Below are 22,159 nucleotides of genomic sequence, written 5' to 3'. Positions count from 1 at the left end.
GTACTTAGAGTATTAACAGTAACATTACTCATTAGGCACAGATGCCCCTTTCAGAGTATTATATAATTATATAATTGATATTATTGGATTATTACTACTGGCACATTAACATGTAAGCAGCATTTTAATGTTGTAGGTGGCTGAGGTGGAGCTTATTGTAACTACTTCATAGACTGTTTAGTGGCTTGTACACCGTATCTTAATTTATATCATGATTATATATTGATGCAAAATCTTTTATCAATAACTGGTAGGCTAACTACATCAGATGATTGACGTGAAATAAAAAGTACAACATGTCCCTCTAAAATGTAGGGGAATAAAAGTATAAACATAAAATGGAAACACTCAAGTAAATGACAAGTGTCTTAAAATTGTGGTTGAGTACATGTACTCAATCATATTCCACCACTGATGCTGAAGCAGAAAACAAAGAGCGACACATGTCCTGAGATGCCAACTATATATGTATGTGCATGGACCAGAGCCTCTTCCCTGATAATTTTCAGCAGGGGCAGCTTGAAATGTAACTTCTATTCTTTCTCTTTCACTAAAATCAGACTGAAGAGCCCTATTCTTTTGCGTTTTCATGAAGCACTATACTAGTCTCTCTGTCTTTATCTCAATTGTCTTCAACTAAATTAAATTAAATTCACAAACACTAAAAAGTGTTAGGAAATTGTTATGTTATTGAAATCTGAGAATACAAAATTGTAGGAGGAAGTGCATCTCTGTCTCAGCCTCATCTGTGGAACAGTGACCACATATTGTGTTTTCTTTTTGGCTGCCATAATTTTTTGTGTCTTCCTTTTTCGATTGCCAGTTTGTGGTCACTAAGCCTGTACTTGGCTAAGATCTGTCTTTTCTTTTGATTTTATCTCTGACAGCAGAGGTGTTCTGCCATTCATAATAGATTGTCCAGATAACATTTAGAACTGCTTTTAGTTTCTTCTTTCCAGTGTTCCCAATGTGTGTCTTGACATTGCGTGGTAATTTGGTTTATTCTGATTGGTGTTGGGAAAGGAGTGAAAGGAGTGAGACTGTCCAGTGTCTCTCTCTCTCTCTCTCTCTCTCTCTCTCTCTCGCGCGCGCGCGCGCTCCATTGCCCTCACTCCCTCTATTCCGCTCTCTATAGATTAACAAATCGTATCAAAGAAAGAGCAGTGCTGTTGGGAATAAAGTTGAAGGAGGAAGGAGAAGAGTGGAGATGCTGCCGACACATTCTGCTCAGCACCACGGACAGCGAACGATTGGTAGTTTGGACACAAACGATCCATCGATATTGGACAATAACTGAAGAATCAGAGGACTGAACTAACAATGAGGAATATGGTTCGTTTTAATCTGATTACACAGAGACTTGGTCTTTTTCTCTGCTAGCCAAAGTAAGCATGTTCTTGTCTTGATCTCTGAACAAATAATTAACTTATAGTGTATACGTAATTTAGAAACATAGATTTCAAATTGGGAGTACAACGAGTCATAAAGCATAGAGTTGAGATACCACTTGTGCAGGCATATCCTACATTAAACAGTATCGACTACATTCATAGCACATGCATTATTACAGAGCTTCTAGTCAAGTGGGGCTGCTGTGCGTAAAAGCCGTGGCACTGTTCCCTGCGATGCTCCCGCTTGGCGCAAGACACAGCGGATGAACAGAAGAGACGTCAATAATCAGACATCTGACTGCGATTACATCTGTGGTGGTTCATTAAAAACAAAGATTTCTAGTGCGTAATTACGGATAGGACTCCTTGTTGGAAACTTGTCAGAATGCCAATTTGTTCTTATTGGAGATGGCTTATGGCGCGCGGTGCGCATGAAGAAGACACACACAAGGTATTTCCAGGAAAACAGTACCGGTAGGCGAACTAATCGTGTTCTTCTTTGCGGTAAGCGCGCACGCGTGCATTTTGAGTCACTCTTTCGTGCACAAACACACACTTAACACTTAAGGTCAGGTGGGCCGAACCACTTTTTCTTAGTTTGTGTGTGTTGGCTGTTGAATCTCCTCGTGTTTCTGTTCCAAAGTATGGATGGAAACTAACATGGCAGAAGTAAAGACCTTCTTTGTCTAAATCAGTGAAAACACAAGGAAACAAATCTACATCTGGACTGGCGACATTTATCCTCTCTGAAACCCACAATGGAGCCCCTAGACCAGACCTACTGGTTTCCCCTGTCATCAGACCTCAACTCCTCTGCAGCCAGCCCCTCATCCTTCCTCTTTTCCTACCCCTACCTCTTCAACATCTCCTCCAACCTGTCCACTCAAAGCGTCCCCTTTCAGGGCAGCAGCACTCTGATGACAGCAGTCATCTCCCTCACAGTCTTCATGGTGGGTCTTACTGGCAACACTCTAGCCATCTATGTGGTGCTGCGCTATGCCAAAATGAAAACAGTCACCAACATCTACATCCTGAACCTGGCTGTGGCCGATGAGCTCTACATCATCGGGCTCCCCTTCCTCACCACGCAGAACGTGCTCTCCTATTGGCCGTTTGGCTCCTTCCTGTGCCGTGTGGTCATGACGGCAGACTCTATGAACCAGTTCACCTCGATTTTCTGCCTGACAGTCATGTCCATAGATCGTTACATGGCCGTGGTTCATCCAATCCGCAGCACCAAGTGGAGACATCCCCGCGTGGCCAAGGTGGTGAGCGCAGCCGTGTGGGCCGTGTCCTTTGTGGTGGTCCTGCCAGTGGTCATCTTCTCTGATGTTCAGGTATAAAGTTCATTGCCGGTCTCTTTCCGGTCTCCACTTTTTCTTTTTAGATGCAAATTAGCTTCGATGGTAGCTGCCCCTGATTAAAAAAATTTTAATTTTCTACTCTGTCCAGTCAAAACTTCATATGGTACCCACCAAACACAGTAAGTTGAGCCCTGTAGTTCCCTCATATTGACATGAATGAAATAATTTAAATTATCCAGTGCTTGGTAGTTTTACATTAGACCTATGTTTTAGTTCATTGACTACAAATTCACCACTTTCAACAAAGCAAATTATGCGTTTTCATATCACTTCTAAAAGAAAGAATTTATTTTACTGGCTGTATTAAGATTAAAATCTCTTTCTCTTGTCTGTACGTAAAAATGTAGGTAAAGCCAGCTGACACCTAGCTTAACTTAGCACGAAGACTGGAAATGGGGAAAAATAGTGTCAAAGTTGCGTTAGTGGTAAAGTTGCAAGATGAAACTGTTTTAAAACCTTTAATTGTTTGTGCGCTCACATCTGTAATTTACAGAGTTTCCTGCCACTCCTAGTGATATCTGAGTTGGGTGATAGTCAACCCCTATTGTTCTCCTCAACTTTATGGGGTGTTTTAGCGTCTTTCAGCTCATTGTTTTGATTCTATGGCTCAGAACTTTACTGGCGACTTGACTAACAGTTAGTTAGCTGGTGAACATGGAGTATTTATCTGCTAAAGAGCCAAATATTTTCCTCCCGAGTTGATGGAAACCAAAACAGAGCTAGGAGAGTGAATATTAAACTTATATTTGCCAGCAGGTGGCCATAAATACAACTCTAAAATAATGTTGTTCGTATCTCTTGGATGTATGAAGTTCATCATATGAACTTCAGGGTTAAGTGTTTAAGCTTTAGTGACATCTAGTGGTAAGCGCGTAGAATCTCAAAGGTGGCGACACAGGACAAAAGATGTTGTCTTCTGAGACAGCAGAGAATACACAGTCAAGAATTTAGGTTTGTTTAGATAGATATATTAAGAAATTATAATGTTAAATTATTTTTACTTAATTATTCAGTTAAACCATATGTTAGTCCATCATGATGTCGCATACTCCTATAATAAATTATTTTACTGTACTGTAACAATGGATTTTGTTACATCTTGTGAGGTAAGTATAACCACTGACAGATAACAGGAAAATGTAAGCCTCATCGTTTCTGTACCACAGTCCATTATAAACCACATAATAAGTTTACAATGGCACAGCCAATTGAGGATCAAGGCTCCTCTCCAATAATATAATATAATAATAATTTCATCTTGCGGTAAAATGGTGCAACGTTTTTAATGGGCATTTAACATGTTAATTATCAAATTACACATTTGTGTGCACAGTAGCAAAGCAATAGCCTACAAACAAATACGTTTTTAGAAAAATGTAAATTCTGAAAGTACAGGTATTATTGGTGTCTTGATTGGCACATGGTCATGTTATCATAAAGCTGTTAACAGTAAAAATAAATATGTGTTTTCCAGAGCAGTAAAATGTGAAGTTTAGCTGGCTGATCTGAGCTTCCATGCTACACAGTTTTATTGCCAATAATATTAATCAGCTGATTATCTCACAAACGTAATGCAAAGCCAAAACACAGCGCTGAAGATTAACTACATGAAATTACAATCCAACGAAGTATCATGTCTATCAGGGCAGTAAAAGTTTAGCTGTCTAATCTGATCTTCCATGCTGGAAGCTACCGTTTTATTGGCAATAATATTCATCAGCTGATTGTCTCGCGAACGTAACTGGCACATTTTTTTGTTCGCGTATCAAAGCCAAAACACAGCACTGGAGAACAACAATACATGGATTTAATCCAACTACTTATTACTACTATCATTACTACATATTTATAACCCCTGACAAGGGAAGACTTTCCTTCTCTCTGCTTCTAGCTAAAGGTATCAAACAACAGTTTTGCTAAAGTTGGACTAAATTAATTACTTGTCCAGCGGAAGAAAGCAATTTCAGCGCCGCTTTGAAAAGAACTACTGTAGAAACATGGAACATGTAGACCTCCATGCTGAATGGTTCATTCTAAGTAATTGAAACATAACGGTTCATTATGTAAGGTTTTTATACAACACCGAAAACATAGTTATGGATATTATATTGCATTTTTGTGAATAGATCCTCAGAAATATTACACACTGAACATTTAAAAGCTGATAATATGTTAGAGCCGTGTTTACAACTTTAGTGGCCAAAAATCTTTTAATACAGGTTGAAGACTCCAGAGGTGTTAACTGCGTGGTCTGCTTGTATGTTTTGGTGTTCACTGCTAGACGTGAAGGGCTGTGATGGAAAGAATATGCAAGCTGTTCATAACGGTGTTATATGTTCACAGAAAGAAAAGCATTGCAGCAAGTTCTGTAACAGTAAGAAAACACAAAAGCTTTTAGAAGAAAGGTAGAAGGAGAATGTCAGTGCTGTGCTGCTGAAGGCCAGTGGTTTGATGACAACAGGAAAAAGAAAGGCCCTGTCAGCTAAAAAAGTTACTAGTTGGTTGGACAGCTATTTCTTGTTAACATACAAAGTAAACACGGTAAGACCTGGAAATGTCTTGCACTATGAAAAATGTACTTCTTTAAAACCCACAAAAGCAGATAATGTAATTTGCATTTTCCCAAACATCCCTACATGCATTATTTAAGAAAATTAAGAAAATGTTTACCTCCTATATTTTATTCACTCTGTGACTGAGCATAATGACTGAAATATCAATTTGCTGTAGTTATTTTCTTTAATATTTAAATTTTAGTCTGTTTTTTTTTTCAATATCCTTTAGGACACATTTAACTCCTGCAACATGATCTGGCCAGAGCCAAAGAATGTGTGGTCAACAGCATTCATTCTCTACACTGCCACAGTGGGCTTCTTTGGGCCGCTGCTTATCATTTCCCTCTGCTATCTACTTATCGTTATCAAGGTGTGTATATGTGTGTGAGTGAGGCTGATTAAAACATATCATATACAAATTCATTCTATGATCTGCATCAACATAATCATTATTTCCATCATCCTCAACATCCTGCATCTCATGTTCATCATCATCATCATTATCACTCATCAAAATTAATCAATTTTTCCTGCAGGTGAAGTCCTCAGGGGCGAGGGCAGGCTTCACCAAGCGTCGGCGTTCGGAGCGCAAAGTGACAAGGATGGTGGTGGTGATCGTGGTGGTGTTTGTTCTCTGCTGGCTGCCATTCTATATCATCAACATGGTCAACCTGGTGGTCATCATCCCAGAGTCCAGCACCACTGCCGGCATTTACTTCTTTGCTGTCATCCTGTCCTATGCCAACTCCTGTGCCAACCCGGTACTCTATGGCTACCTGTCGGACAACTTCAAGCAGAGCTTCAGAAAAGTAGGCAGTGTAAAAACTGTATAAAGACTAAACTTAAAGAAATTTGGGAAATACGTTACGTTAGTATACATTGGATGAGGCAATTGATACCAATCACAATTCAAAAAGAAGCTACAGCCTGCAGCCGTTAGCTTAGCTTAATAAATACTGCATAAATAAGCATAAATACTGAGGCAAAAAATCCACTTAGGAGTGCATTTAAAACTTGCTAATTAGCATGTTATATCTCGTTTGTTTAATCCTTACAAAAAAGTAAGTGTAAAAACAAGATATTGGGGATTATGTGATTATGACTATTTCTTGGCTGGAAGCAGTGACTGCCTGGAGGTGAAGCCAGAGTCTCAAACTATTCATACACATTGCAGTAGTTTAAACGCTCTCATTTCCCTCTTGTACTGTATTGGAATAAGGTTATACAGTTTATGTATGCTTGAGTTTTCAGACCTCAGACCTTCACAGGATCTCTGTATACTATTTTAAAATATATTTTTACCATCTACAGGTCAAGAGTCATCACAGCATGCACATGCAGGACAAACAGATGATAAAACGCTTTCTCTGTCAGCCAGTCCCCATTAGAGAGCAGCATATTGCGATCCTAGGCACAGGACTCATGTCAAAATTTAAAAATATGTTTTTTTGTGTGTTTCTGACTGATTATTTGATCAACAATAGATCTGACACCATGATTGTAGCGTATAATCAAATACCGATGCCTTTTCTTTCCGCCCCTCTGTGTCTCATTTAGATGCACAAGGTACCCTACCTTTTACACTGTTGACTTTTGGTTTCACACAGGACACAAAAGTCCTGTGTTTGTTTGACCGATCTATCCACCTCTTTCTCGCCCTGTATACCTCACCAGATTTCCCAAAGGTACTCTTTATGAGTCTCATGCGTAAGGATACATAGATTTGGGTATGGTAATTCTTATTTGTTCAGAAAATGTGTTGACTCTAAGCTAACCAGAACAAAACACTAAGCATTGTTGGAGGTGTGTTTGAGCAAACTGGTTGTCGAGCCCACTGTTTAATGTCCTTTTAAAGTGAATGCAGATGCGTATGTAAAGTATGATTTTGTCAGAATATGGGTAAAAAGAAAAAGGAGTAGTAAAAGGCCAAAACTCAAACTAGCTGTGTAGCACGGCTTACTTGTTAAATTATCTTGCACAGCTATCCATAAACTTGTTATTTAAGGTTAACATAAAACCATTATGTGTAGCATTTGGGAAATCCTTACTTTGGCAATGTCCATGTGGTCCATGTGGTATCCAGAATGACAGATCTGACCTGGGTACACCTTTTCAGCCGGATTGTCTGATTTATCAACAAAAAAAGCTTATGTCATAGGAATAATATGAAATTTGCTAAAAGATCCAAAATACTGGCCATACTCTTATTTTCTGAGATTCAAAAGTCACAAATGTACCCACTTTTTTATTGTAACTTTACCACTTACACTCACCTAAAGGATTATTAGGAACACCTGTTCAATTTCTGATTAATGCAATTATCTAATCAACCAATCACATGGCAGTTGCTTCAATGCATTTAGGGGTGAGGTCCTGGTCAAGACAATCTCCTGAACTCCAAACTGAATGTCAGAATGGGAAAGAAAGGTGATTTAAGCAATTTTGAGCGTGGCATGGTTGTTGGTGCCAGACGGGCCGGTCTGAGTATTTCACAATCTGCTCAGTTACTGGGATTTTCACCCACAAACCATTTCTAGGGTTTACAAAGAATGGTGTGAAAAGGGAAAAAACATCCAGTATGCGGCAGTCCTGTTGATGCCTTGTTGATGCTAGAGGTCAGAGGAGAATGGGCCGACTGATTCAAGCTGATAGAAGAGCAACTTTGACTGAAATAACCACTCGTTACAACCGAGGTATGCAGCAAAGCATTTGTGAAGCCACAACACGCACAACCTTGAGGCGGATGGGCGGAAGACCCCACTGGGTACCACTCATCTCCACTACAAATAGGAAAAAGAGGCTACAATTCGGAAGAGCTCACCAAAATTGGACAGAAAAATGTTGCCTGGTCTGATGAGTCTCGATTTCTGTTGAGACATTCAGATGGTAGAGTCAGAATTTGGCGTAAACAGAATGAGAACATGGATCCATCATGCCTTGTTACCACTGTGCAGGCTGGTGGTGGTGGTGTAATGGTGTGGGGGATGTTTTCTTGGCACACTTTAGGCCCCTTAGTGCCAATTGGGCATCGTTTAAATGCCACGGTCTACCTGAGCGTTGTTTCTGACCATGTCCATCCCTTTATGGCCACCATGTACCCATCCTCTGATGGCTACTTCCAGCAGGATAATGCACCATGTCACAAAGCTCGAATCATTTCAAATTGGTTTCTTGAACATGACAATGAGTTCACTGTACTAAAATGGCTCCCACAGTCACCAGATCTCAACCCAATAGAACATCTTTGGGATGTGGTGGAACGGGAACTTCGTGCCCTGGATGTGCATCCCACAAATCTCCATCAACTGCAAGATGCTATCCTATCAATATGGGCCAACATTTCTAAAGAATGCTTTCAGCACCTTGTTGAATCAATGCCATGTAGAATTAAGGCAGTTCTGAAGGTGAAAGGGGGTCAAACACAGTATTAGTATGGTGTTCCTAATAATCCTTTAGGTGAGCGTAAATCTCAGAGAATATCCATATTTTGTATTATGTTAATCTCTTGATTTATTTCTCAAATATTACCCTCCCCTGGCTCAGTAAAGTTTTTATTTCTTTTTTCTACGGCTCTAATAGGCCGTTGTAAAAATGTCTCAATTCTGACCTCTCTTATTTTCTGGCTATTGTCATTCCTGGAGTTCTATTTCATTCTTCTGACCACCAGACAGCAGTGCTTTAGCACTGGATATTTCCATTTCGCAAATGCAGGTCTAGTCGTTATACCAACAAAGTCACCTGTGACCACGTGATAACAAAGGGAGCACGCCCTAGTATAAAACTCTAACATCTTCACACAATCTGCTCCTTCCATCTTCTTGCTATTTAAGACACTAATGGCAGATCAATATAACTCGTCGCTTCTAGTCTCGTAACTTGGGGGTTTGTTTTACATCCACCAAAGGAAGCTGTTTTTTTCTCTTAAATGTCATTAGCTGATGCACACCAGTGACCTTGCCAACTTATGTACTGTTAGACAGGTAAATAAACAATACTTCTGGTTGGACATCTAACGTTAGTGTAAAGAGTTGTGTTGAGAGCCGGTGGCTTGCCAGATCTGCTTCGTTTTTGTTTGACCATGTTCATATAGTAGTTATCTTAAAACAGGGGTATATTTGCCTCTAGCTGAGCTGCGTGATCCGCTGCCTTGTTAGTTCTCTGCTCTTGGAGTGATACAAAATCTTTAGGTGGTAAGTTACTAAGGTAGTCACATTTGTAACTCATGGATGGCCAGGTTCGACAATCTTACCATACCTTGACAATTGGCAAACCATTTTTGTTTTTAAATGTGGCCTCTTTCTCGGGCTGCTGGGCATGCTCACAGCAGCATCCATCGTCATCCCTCTAGGTCTTCTTTCCTTACCTCCTCCACTTTGATCACAAAATGCACAGGGGGAGTGTCAGTGTCTTTGTTGCCAGACCTTGGAGCCTTGGAAAAACAAGATGTGTCTGACCAAGGGGGTTCCTCTGGGAGTAATCCCCTCTAGCAGAGAGGATGTGGAGAACCTTCTCGATTGAGTTAGCGTGCAGTCTGGCAGCGCAGGACCATTGAGGGCTCATGGAGTGGGCAGCAGCTCTCAAGCTCACATCTGGCACTGCAACACTTTCTCTGGGCACTGAAAGCCTGGCATGTTCTCATCTGGGCAGTCAGCACCTCTGCAGTATATCGTTAATCATCAGACACCAGGTTTCTTTGCTATGGGGGTATCAAAACTGAAACTCTCCAATTGTTTGTGCATGTGATGCTACTCACTTGTAGGTCACAAGGCCTACCTGCACCTAGTAACTTGGAGTGTGTCCACGTTCCGGGTAACCTTAAAAGTGGTCTCTGCGACCTAGGAGTCTTCATGTTCCTTTGCTTGCTATTACAGTGTCAATGCGGCTGCTCCCAACAATGTGGCAATGGGCGTCCTGTCAACAGCATCCACTCCTTTGTATGGTTTGCATGAGCTGTAACTTTCCATATAGCACAAGCTGCCAGCACTCTTTTCTGCCCTCTCCATATCAGGTTCTCTGGGCAATTTATGGCCCTAATGCTAATCTCTATTGGTGGAGACTGAGTAGTCTTTTTATAAAGTCATTTATCAGTGCCACTTTTTGTGAACTAACCAATAACAGCCTGGATGGGGCAGGACCTTAAAAAAAGTTTGGCATGCTACAGCAACCTTTCGCAATAGTGACCATGTTGTTATGCATGAATGGTTATGATTATGATAATAAATTAGTACTAGTATTCATAAATTAAAGACTAAACACCAATGTAGACCATTTGTCTTACGCAAGGATTTAATGAATGAAAACAACCCACAAAAATGAAACTGCTGTATTGTCCAACTAAAATTAATATTGTACTAGTGGTAAGCTATATAGTATACTATTATCTGAATTTGTAATGAATACAGTAATATTAGACCTAATCCTACTCAAACAGTTTTATTTGCGAAACAGTTGAATTGTTGAATCTCAACTAATAGTCTGTTGAAATGTTACAAATAGGATAGTAGACCACACCACCGTGTGAATGGGGAGTACTGGAACCAGTTTTTTTCCACTTAAAGCACAGGTGATGAGGTTATGGTTTTATACTTCTGTATGCGGCCTTCTTCCTCGCATGGTCACAGGTGACTTTGTTGGTATCGCGACTCAACCTGTGCATAAGCGAGATGGAGATAACCAGTGCTAAAGCGCAGCCGTCTTGTGGTCATCCATAATTCATAGAACCGCAGTTACATTCGTAAGTCTTGATTTCTGATGCAGCTCCAGAGCCTAAAGATAACTGTTGTTGTGGACCTGCAGGTGCTGTGTATGAGGAGTATGAAGTGCAAGGCGAGTGGTGTAGATGATGGTGACCACAGCGCTCCGCGCACAGAGAAAACCACAGCACACGACTGTGTACCGCTTTCCCCTCGTAACCAGGTCTACCATGATCCTCAGAGCAGCCAGGTACTATGTGTGTCTGTGTGTTGTTTTTGTTGTGTGTGTATGTAGCAATGTATTTTTTTTTTTGACCAGATGTTTATACTGGTCATACTGGACGCATCATATTCATATCTATCCCTTACTGTTTATTTATGTACACAGTACCTCTATACGTATGTACATTACTCTGCACTTGACTGATTTCTCCACTTCTAATTACATGCTAAATGGTCTTAAAACTAAAATCTAAAGATTTACGTTATGGTGACTTGCATTTTGTTCCCAAAAAGAAGGCCGACAATGTGACTGTGCGCCCCGATTTATTTTCTCCACAATATGAGTAATACAGGCTGACACACACAGACACACTGCAGCTCTCTGCATCACTAATGAGTCGATGAACAGGCAGTTGTGTGTGTGCATGTTTGTGTGAGAGCAGCTAATTGAAGAAGGAAGGTAAATTAATGCTCCTGTGGAGGCAAAGGAAAATTCTGAAGGCGGGAGTGAAAGATTATGAGATTTGGTTAATGTGTGTGTGTGTGTGTGTGTGTGTGTGTGTCAGAAAGGGCAGTCAGGAAAGGAAAAAGCTTTGACTCAGTCTCTGGAACATGGGGCTTCAGAGTGTCCAATTAGGTAATTGTGTACAAGAGCAATGAGGTGCATTTGAGTGGCTCTGATGAGACTCTCGCAAAGCTCCTTCAACTGTTTCAAGGTTATTAAAACAACCCCCTCCATAAGTCAGAGTTAGAATAAATGTTAGAGTCCAAGTGCTCAATTATTGATGTATGGATCTCTGATTATTCTCACATCGTTATTTTAAGTCATGTCTCCATCTTCACGTGATCAGAAATTCCTTGAGAAGTGCACACCATTTTTTCATATTGACAATGTCAATCTCATTTTTTTTACTGGTATGTACACTGGAATTTTTAGTTAAACTGTGAGCTTTCATTTGTTCACATACATGTACACAAATCATTTAAGTTTTGTTTCAGGCATGATCTCTCTCTATCCTCCCAACCAACAAATAAGTCTTGATATGAGTTGGCACAAGGAGTGGCGGCTGGTGCATTTTCTTCCAGACGGGGCTGCTATAACAAAAATCCAAAAATCCAAAGCCTTACAAAGTAGTTTTGATGCCAAAACCTAACCAAACTGTGACCAAACGTTAACCATGTGTTTGAAAGCCTCGGGTTAGGCTCAATGATAGAAATGGCCTTGTTTTACCAATTTAACCAATTTGGATAATCAGTAAAGATGTTTTTTCTTTACTTGATTTTTGCTCATTATCATGAAAGCTACATAAAAAATCTCTTACTAAGGTTTCTTAAAATTACAAAGATCGCGCAGATCTTCTGAGAATTTCCTTATTTAGCTTTCAAAAACATGTTCTCTAACTATTCTCTGCTCTGCTGCTCTGAGGCCTCAATAAAATGTGTGTTTTTTTGAAAAATTATAGTGTTAAAATCACGTTTGGCTATTGTTAGGATCGATAATACTATTTTTATTGGTTCTTTAGCAGTACTCTTATTGTTTTTTTTCATTACTTAAAGTGTTTTTAAAAATATATATAAAAAAATAGGCCTACATTCAGAACAGGATTAGTATTCAAATATTTAAATATAACTAAAACTATAACTATCTGTTGTTTCTAGAGCTGCAACAGGAACAGAGTCACTATATACTGTATGCTTTGTACAGGTTTACATGTTTATACTTGCTTAAACAAGTCGCTTGTCTGAGTTGAAGTAACATTAGCGATGTTGATCTTAAACGCTGCCTAATGTGATATTGGAATAATCAGAAAAAAATGGATGTGCGACCATAAAGCAATATTTTAGTCGAAACAGATATAAACGTTTGAATGTTCTGAGCAATAACATACATCTTCTTTGTAACGTCCATGTTGTTTCCATATTACTTAGATGCTCATAAACACACCAAAGTCAAAAGAACAATTTCCCAAGTCAGGAGATGGGACCATCCAAGGAGCATGTGAATGCAACAGGTTAGTGCTCTGAATCAGAATCAGAATCAGAAGGAGCTTTATTGCCAAGTAGTGTTTTACACATACGAGGAATTTGCTGTGGTGATAAGGTACTACACATAGACAAACATACAGTCAACATAAATAAAGGTAGAAATATATAAATATGGAATGGAAGAACAACGTTACAGATACTGTGGGTATGGAAAGTATTCAGACCCCTTTAAATTTTTCACTCTTTGTTTCATTGCAGCCATTTTCCAAAAATCAAAAAAGTTCATTTTATTTCTTAGTAATGTACACTCAGCACCCCATCTTGACAGAAAAAAACAGAAATGTAGAAATTTTTGCAAATTTATTAAAAAAGAAAAACTGAAATATCACATGGTCATAAGTATTCAGACCCTTTGCCGTGACACTCATATTTAACTCAGGTGCTGTCTATTTCTTCTGATCATCCTTGAGATGGTTCTACACCTTCATTTGAGTCCAGCTGTGTTTGATTATACTGATTGGACTTGATTAGGAAAGCCACACACCTGTCTATATAAGACCTTACAGCTCACAGTGCATGTCAGAGCAAATGAGAATCATGAGGTCAAAGGAACTGCCTGAAGAGCTCAGAGACAGAATTGTGGCAAGGCACAGATCTGGCCAAGGTTACAAAAACATTTCTGCTGCACTTAAGGTTCCTAAGAGCACAGTGGCCTCCATAATCCTCAAATGGAAGACGTTTGGGACGACCAGAACCCTTCCTAGAGCTGGCCGTCCGGCCAAACTGAGCTATCGGGGGAGAAGAGCCTTGGTGAGAGAGGTAAAGAAGAACCCAAAGGTCACTGTGGATGAGCTCCAGAGATGCAGTCGGGAGATGGGAGAAAGTTGTAGTAAGTCAACCATCACTGCAGCAATCCACCAGTCGGGGCTTTATGGCAGAGTGGCCCGACGGAAGCCTCTCCTCAGTGCAAGACACATGAAAGCCCCCATGGAGTTTGCTAAAAAACACATGAAGGACTCCAAGATGGTGATAAATAAGATCCTCTGGTCTGATGAGACCAAGATAGAACTTTTTGGCCTTAATTCTAAGCGGTATGTGTGGAGAAAACCAGGCACTGCTCATCACCTGTCCAATACAGTCTCAACAGTGAAGCATGGTGGTGGCAGCATCATGCTGTGGGGGTGTTTTTCAGCTGCAGGGACAGGACGACTGGTTGCAATCGAGGGAAAGATGAATGCGGCCAAGTACAGGGATATCCTGGACGAAAACCTTTTCCAGAGTGCTCTGGACCTCAGACTGGGCCGAAGGTTTACCTTCCAACAAGACAATGACCCTAAGCACACCGCTAAAATAACGAAGGAGTGGCTTCACAACAACTCCGTGGCTGTTCTTGAATGGCCCAGCCAGAGCCCTGACTTAAACCCAATTGAGCATCTCTGGAGAGACCTGAAAATGGCTGTCCACCAACGTTTACCATCCAACCTGACAGAACTGGAGAGGATCTGCAAGGAGGAATGGCAGAGGATACCCAAATCCAGATGTGAAAAACTTGTTGCATCTTTCCCAAAACGACTCATGGCTGTATTAGATCAAAAGGGTGCTTCTACTAAATACTGAGCAAAGGGTCTGAATACTTATGACCATGTGATATTTCAGTTTTTCTTTTTTAATAAATTTGCAAAAATTTTTCTATCAAGATGGGGTGCTGAGTGTACATTACTGAGAAATAAAATGAACTTTTTGGATTTTTGGAAAATGGCTGCAATGAAACAAAGAGTGAAAAATTTAAAGGGGTCTGAATACTTTCCGTACCCACTGTATATATACATGTGCATTATTCTGGGTCTGTGCCGTGCAGAAGTAACGCAACGGAAGAGAATATTGTGTACATATAAATATATAAACTGACAACATGAAAATATACAACAACAAAGATCAACAATCAACAACACATATGTCCGACGTGCCAGGTCTGTGCCCGACACGAGATGGAACAGTATTTACATATGCAAAGACATTTGTATAATTTGCAAGGGGGAAGTGTCAGTAGGGGACCCGGGCCTTGTAAATGAGGCTAGCTGCAGACGGGAAGAAGCTGTTTTTGTGGCGAGAGGTTTTGGTCCTAATGGACCGCAGCCTCCTGCCTGAGGGGAGAGTCTGAAACAGTTTGTGTCCGGGGTGGGAGGGGTCAGCTGCAATCTTTCCTGCTCGCCTCAGAGTCCTCGAGGCGTACAGGTCCAGAAGAGAAGGAAGATTGCAGCCAATCACCTTCTCTGCAGAGCGAATGATACGCTGCAGCCTGCCCTTGTCCCTGGCAGTGGCAGCAGCGTACCAGATGGTGATGGAGGAGGTGAGGATGGACTCAATGATGGCGGTGTAGAAGTGCACCATCATTGTCTTTGGCAGGCTGAATTTCTTCAGCTGCCACAGGAAGTACATCCTCTGCTGGGCCTTCTTGGTGATGGAGGTGATGTTCAGCTCCCACTTGATGTCCTTGGAGATGATGGTCCCCAGGAAGTCGAAGGAGTCCACAGTGGTGACTGGGGAGTCACACAGGATGATGGGGAGGGTGGGGCTGTGCTCTTTCTGCACTTCTTTTACAACAACTCCGCACTTGAACAGTCTATGAAGTTACATTGCCGTGTTTATTTTAAATATAATTCACAAACAATAAAGCATACTTACAGGTTGTGACTGTGAATTTCCAGGCCCAAACAGAGTCGGAGTTGCGTCGTCTTTTAGGACTAAACGTTGAACTGTTGCCGGTGTTCTGACGATCTATGCTGCCTTGCCGAAAAATGCTACAAATCGCAAATCGATAGACTCGACTCTACTCGGCCCTGCTCCGTTTTCCATTGCAGATAGAACCCACAGATAGTACGTAGCTTGTCGTCATAGCGACGCCGCACACAACTGCCGTGACGTAATGTTCAATGCGACACACACACCAGGGATCCACACAGCTTTCTCTTTCTTAAGTTAAAACTTTCCACATTACTCAGAATGTAAAGACAGATAAACGGTATGAAAACCTTCCAGTTGTGTTTTCCTCTGCCGATGTTGCTGCAGCGGTCTGTGTGACGGCGGGAGCAGAGGGCTCTGTGAGCAGGCGGCTGGCCGGCCTCACACGCTCCTCCCGCGGGTTGGCACAGGCTTCCCCCTCAACTCCGAAAATATTCAATCACATTTTTGTTCCGCCATCACTTCTCATAAAACTGTTAATATTCGAAATCTGCACAGCTGATTTCTCACCTCAAAACTTCTCAGAAGTGGATTTAGTGATGAAATTCCATACGAAAACTGTAAAATATAAAACTTTCTGTTGCTGGCCTTTGTCTGGTGCACGCAATGATGATGCAGTGAATAGTGTATATTCTCTCTGACCAACCAGTCTGTTGTGTTTTCATGTTACATTTTAGTATCCCTCAGCTCGCTTGGAACTTCAATGGAGGTGAGGTGATACGAAAAAAAGTACCTGGAAGCAGGTACAAGTACAACATTTCTACAATGGAAAACCAAACAAAGGCGAGTCGAGCCAAAGGGCCTCTGCTCAGACTAGCTTGGTTTGAGGGCGTGCCTGACCCCGCTAGGCGCTTGTGATGTCGCGAGTAAAGGAGGTGAACGGCTGGACTAGAAACGAGCTCTTTTCAAGCAGTTCAGAGCAGAGCTTTCTGTGGGAGATGGGAACTCCCTTTGGGCAGGACTTTGGGCTTTTTCACTTTGCAAACCTGTTACATGCACAAAAAAGATATATAACTCAATAAAGCAGTGGAAAAAAGCCAAAAAGCATAATACCACCTCTTTAACTGCCAGATATTTCAATTGAAGATGCACAATATACATCTATACAATATTATTATTATTATTATTATTATTATTATTATTATTATTATTACTGTAAATGTCAGCCATGATAAGAAGGAAGAACATTAGAAAGGGTTGCTTGATGAGCAGTGGAGGAGAAGAGGTATAACATTATAATAATTTCAGGTCATGGCATAAAATAATGTATAATATCAAAGTTCACCACAGTGTATTATACGGTCAGTGCTCAATACAAAGCCCAAAGGTCAACCACCGACGAATGAGTCCTCATCTCAGTTCAAATCAGAGTCCAGGGCTGAGTTCAGCGGCAACAATACGTAGCAAAACGTTAATTCCAACAGAAACGGTGGTGCCTTGAACACACTGTTATGTACGCAAGTGTGCTGATTTTTACTGCCTTTTTAACACTGCTGTGTTTACAAACTGTGTTTCACAGCTGATTGGGTAACACGTCTTTGTAGCCCGTTCCACAGCATTACACAATGTTCCACAATGTTGCACAACGTTTCGAGAAAACATTCGTTCTGATCAATCAGAAAACGTTGCAGGTGCAACAGGTGCAAAATGTTTTGAGATTGAACTCGCCTCAGAAGTCAACTCAAACTTGGCCGACAAAAATAAAAACAAGTGACGCCTCTCGCGTCTAATTAACAAACATTGATTCTCTGACAACACTGGAGTTGCCTCTGGAGTTGCCTCTTGCTGGTAAAGCAGTGCACTAGCTGTCACGGACTGCACCCTGCACACAAAGGGAGTGGGGGAAAAGGTCAAAACAGAAATTGAAAATTCTAGTTGCATAACTAACGCATAAGAGTTAAGCCTTTATTGTTTTGGTGAAACCTGGTTACCATGAAAAGAGCAAGTACAGTTTAAAACACCGGTCAGAGTTTGCATTAGTATGTAATATTCATATATTAGTATTAGTAAGGTTTGCATTAGTAGTAACTTAATACAGCTCTGACACGGTGCAATGAGATTAAACAGTAAACAGTGAGGCAGATATCAAGATTTTATATCGAGATAAAATGACTATGGATTGCTGCATCATTTTTTGTGAAGCCCTCCTGTGTGATGGCAATTTAAATCCAGTGCAGGAATGGTGGACCCCACTTACAATGAACACTTTTATAAATACGAGTTATATATTTACTGAATGTAAGTACATTTAATGGCTGTTGCACAAAAAATGCCAACAGTAAATATATAAATGGGGTTTAATTTAATCAAAATCTTAAGGATAATAACTTTAACTTTATTTGCTCTGTATTTTATTGTATTTTTTTTTAAATAATATGTTGACTTAATTGTTGACGTACATCTTGCACATAATGTAATTTAACTTAAATATGTATTGTAACTGATGTAACGCATATATTTAAACCCAAACCATGATCTTTACCTAAACCTAACCAAGTAGTTTTGGCAGCTAAGCCTAATCAAACTGTGACGTTTTACAATGTTAATGGGTTCATTATTATGCAAGATTAGCGGCAGACAGATACATACACAAACCTACTACCGCACTACCACACTGTTGCAAAAAGAGTTTCTAATAGACTTGTTATTATTAAGCTTTTATGCCAAATCATATTGTTTCCTTGTGGCTTGTTTGCAAATCTTCTAAGGCCTTGAACTGGTCCGCAGTCCAGAAGTTGGAAACCTCTGCTTTAAACATTATGTGAACTCATCCAAGTACCTAGAGGTGAATTACCTTTCTTCTCTTTCTGCTTTCTGTTTCTACCTTTCCCTCCTTTTTAAAATCATCCCATGGTTTTGTTGTCTTCATTCTTTCTTTCTTTCCCCTCTTCCACAACTCTGGCCCTCTTCATCCTCCCTCTGAAGATATCTCATCACCCTCCAGGCTCACCTACCTCTCACACAGCAGCAGACCTGCACTGCTCCACCCCTACATGCCTGTCTCCATCCACTTGCCCAGGAATCAGACCCACCACTATGGTGACCTCCAAAGCAGCCTCCATAGTACCCTCTATGGTAACCCGGGCTGAACTTCCTACCATCACTGCGCTGACTACGCCCTCCTCCTCTTTATCCATTACTCCACCGGAACTGTAGCCAATGGACAATGAATGTCAGGTGTGTCAAGTGATACAAGAAGCTGAGGAGGAAAAACATGAAATGAGAATATACATGTGAAAGCAGAGGGGTTGGATTATCTGATCAATATGGCATGGCTTTTCTGCTGTTGTATTAAAAATATCTATTTGTTGGTCTATTTTCTGATACACACACATGAAAACTCATTCTAAATGCATTGCAATATTGACGCTTCGCATTGGTGAAACAACCTCATTAATACTTTTCTCGTCTTGATGTGTATCTGTACATGCATCTCTCAGCTGTTTACCAATTTGTGTTTCCATCCAGCCATGTAACATAAGTGCCTTTTCAATCAGCAATCATCATGGCTCCTGAATGGACACAGAAATATTTTTATGTGTTCCTTCTCTCGTTTTCTTAACAGGGAGACTTCTTCTTCAAAGTAAAAGACCCATAGAGTTATCTTAAAAGGGAACTGGGGCTGGTCACATAACACATAAGAATGTACAGTATATACATTTCAGTATCAATAAAGCCATTAAGGATCTACTTTATGCCAGGGGATAGGATTTCCTGCAGGTACCCAATGTCATAGTTTTATTTAGGTAAATCAGGCACCACAGGGTACATTTTTGCAACCACACTTTGTGATTAGATGAAAGGTGTTTGCCTATTTCAGCTTTAATCAAACAGCTAAACATCACAACACACTACTTCAGTGTCAACTTTTTTCTCTATTGTAGTAAAACAATGCATTTTTCCATTTCAAAGTCCCACTAACTTCTGCTGTCTTTACTTCATTTTAATAATTAAATTATGATGAATGACGTTGACATCTGTACGTCTTTGTGATACATTTTGTATACTGTTTGTATTTTCTGAACATGGTTTGCTTGCTGATTGTCAGCTTTTCAGTCAGAGGAAATGCTTTGACACAGGAAATGACTCTTTACCTGCTCAGTGTCATTCTGCAAACATGTAGCCAGCATTGAACACCTCTGACCTCTCTGTATAAATGCCTCTTAGTTTGCATCTTTGTGTATTTGCGTGTCATGTACATACGCTTGTGGCTGTTTTGCACGTATGTAGGTAGATATTTTGTTTCTGCAGAAGCAGTGATGCTGGAAAATACAGGGTTTATAGCAGCCACTGTTGTTGCAAAAAATATGTGACCATGCTTCGCTCAGCATGCTGTTTAATGTCCAGTAGATGGTATTTCTGATCAGACTAGCAGCACAGTAGCTCAGGTGGCATAGCCTCCATTAGCTTTGGCCTTACAAATGCTTATATTGCAAACCTGTCTGACCTTAAGCTTTTATTATGAAAGGTCCTGTGTTGTTGTTGGGACAGGATGGAGGAGATTATACCACAGCCACAGAAAATACGTCTTCGAATTGGCTGGTGGGTGCCCTTTAAAATGATGTAACCAATATGTGACCAATGCAGATAACCATAACAACAATTTTTCTGCTTTGTGCTACACTAGTGAAACGGGCCGAGACGTGAGTTAATTTGTCTATAAACAAACGTTAAATAAATGAGTGACCATTCAAACACAAAAGCACATCCATCTATTATTTTTGTATTTTGTGACAGAAAGTATTGCAGTGTTATCTCTTTTGTAAACAATTTCTATTCTATGGTCACTACACAACCAATACCAATACCAATACCAGTCATTGTGGTTAACGTTGTTCAATAAAAGCTCATTAGAATAAAATAAAGCTCAAATCAATGAGAATGAGCTTCTTGAGGTAACACATATTGGAGTGAGAATGAGTTTAGCAAATCTCAATGGTGAATGGCTGCGCTTTCTCAGCCACTTTCATCAGTGCAAAGAAAAGGAGAAAATTCATCAGTGGCACACAGGTTAAAAGACAGTGATCAGGTGAATATAATGAGTATTGTCAAGACAGAGAAACTAATGGAATCTGTCTCTGCAAGAAGACAAAAATCAAGGCTGTTCATAATGAAGGCTTTCACATGCAAATACAGATACTTTGGTGTATATTTTATCTGATTATTTATAGTTGTTCAGATGCTTCAGTGCCGTATGTCTGTTGGGTTTCTTTGAAATAAAATGGTGTGTTCAAAAACCTTGTGCTTGCTGCTGTCACACAAACACACGCATCCACAAACATCAATCAGTTCTTTTGAAAGTCTTCACTTTAAACCAGGTTGTGAGACAGACAGCATCAGATATGGAGAAGAAAGAGCATTTAAGTGACTTTGAACGTAGCATGGTTGTTGGTGCCAGACGGGCTGGTCTGAGTATTTCAGAAACGGCTGATCTGCTGGGATTTTCATGCACAACCATCTGAAAATATCCAGTGAGCAGCAGTTGTGTGGACGAAAATGCCTTGTTGATGTCAGATGTCAGAGGAGAAGAGAAGTTAGAGGTGACAGAAAGGCAACAGTAACTCAAATAACCACTTGTTACAACCAAGGTATGCAGAATACCATCTCTGAATGCACAACATGTCGAACCTTGAAGGAGATGGGCTACAGCAGCAGAAGACCACACCGGGTGCCACTCCTGTCAGATAAGAACAGGAAACTGAGACTAAAATTCACACAGGATCACCAAAACTGGACAATAGAGGATTGGAAAAACGTTGCCTCCTCTGATTAGTCTTGATTTCAGCTGCGACATTCAGATGGTAGGGTCAGAATTTGGCGTAAACAGCATGAAAGCATGGATCCATCCTGCCTTGTATCAGTGGTTCTGGCTGGTGGTGGTGTGGGGGATATTTTCTTGGCGCACTTTGGGCCCCTTAGTACCAACTGAGCATCGTTTAAACGCAGCAGCCTCCCTGAGTATTGTTGCTGACCATATCCATCCCTTTATGACCACAGTGTACCTATCTTCTAATGGCTACTTCCACCAGGGTAATGTGACAATGTCACAAAGCTAGTGGCTTTTGAGTGTATACATTGTATAGTAGTAAATAAAGGCCAGCATGATGCGCCTAACAGTCGTGCACGTGAATACATTTTTGATTAATAAAACAATTAATTAATAAAAACTGATTAAAAATTTATTTAAAAAAATTAATAAAAGTATT

At 40.4% G+C, this 22,159-nt stretch overlaps 1 protein-coding gene across 2 annotated transcripts; it reads left to right on the top strand.

Annotated features, from left to right (window-relative positions):
- Positions 1-1,130: 1,130 nt before the first annotated feature.
- On the top strand, positions 1,131-19,927 carry LOC119899507 (somatostatin-like receptor F_48D10.1). Of its 2 annotated transcripts, XM_038714088.1 has the most exons (6): positions 1,131-2,728; positions 5,540-5,680; positions 5,847-6,119; positions 11,107-11,253; positions 13,155-13,237; positions 18,879-19,927. In XM_038714088.1, exons 1-6 carry the CDS (start codon positions 2,150-2,152, stop codon positions 18,994-18,996), a joined length of 1,341 nt encoding a protein of 446 aa, XP_038570016.1. In that variant the 5' UTR covers positions 1,131-2,149; the 3' UTR covers positions 18,997-19,927. The 2 variants fall into 2 exon arrangements, with proteins under 2 accessions (XP_038570016.1, XP_038570015.1); XM_038714087.1 differs by lacking the exon at positions 13,155-13,237 and having other exon boundaries at positions 1,132-2,728.
- Positions 19,928-22,159: the final 2,232 nt, after the last annotated feature.

This window comes from Micropterus salmoides, unplaced genomic scaffold, assembly GCF_014851395.1.
Source record: "Micropterus salmoides isolate LMB-PRFRI ecotype aquatic unplaced genomic scaffold, ASM1485139v1 Ms_hic_scaffold_12, whole genome shotgun sequence".
Classification (NCBI taxonomy): Eukaryota; Metazoa; Chordata; class Actinopteri; order Centrarchiformes; family Centrarchidae; genus Micropterus; species Micropterus salmoides.
Note: the sequence above shows the minus strand (reverse complement) of the source record. Positions and strands in the feature narration are given on the sequence as shown.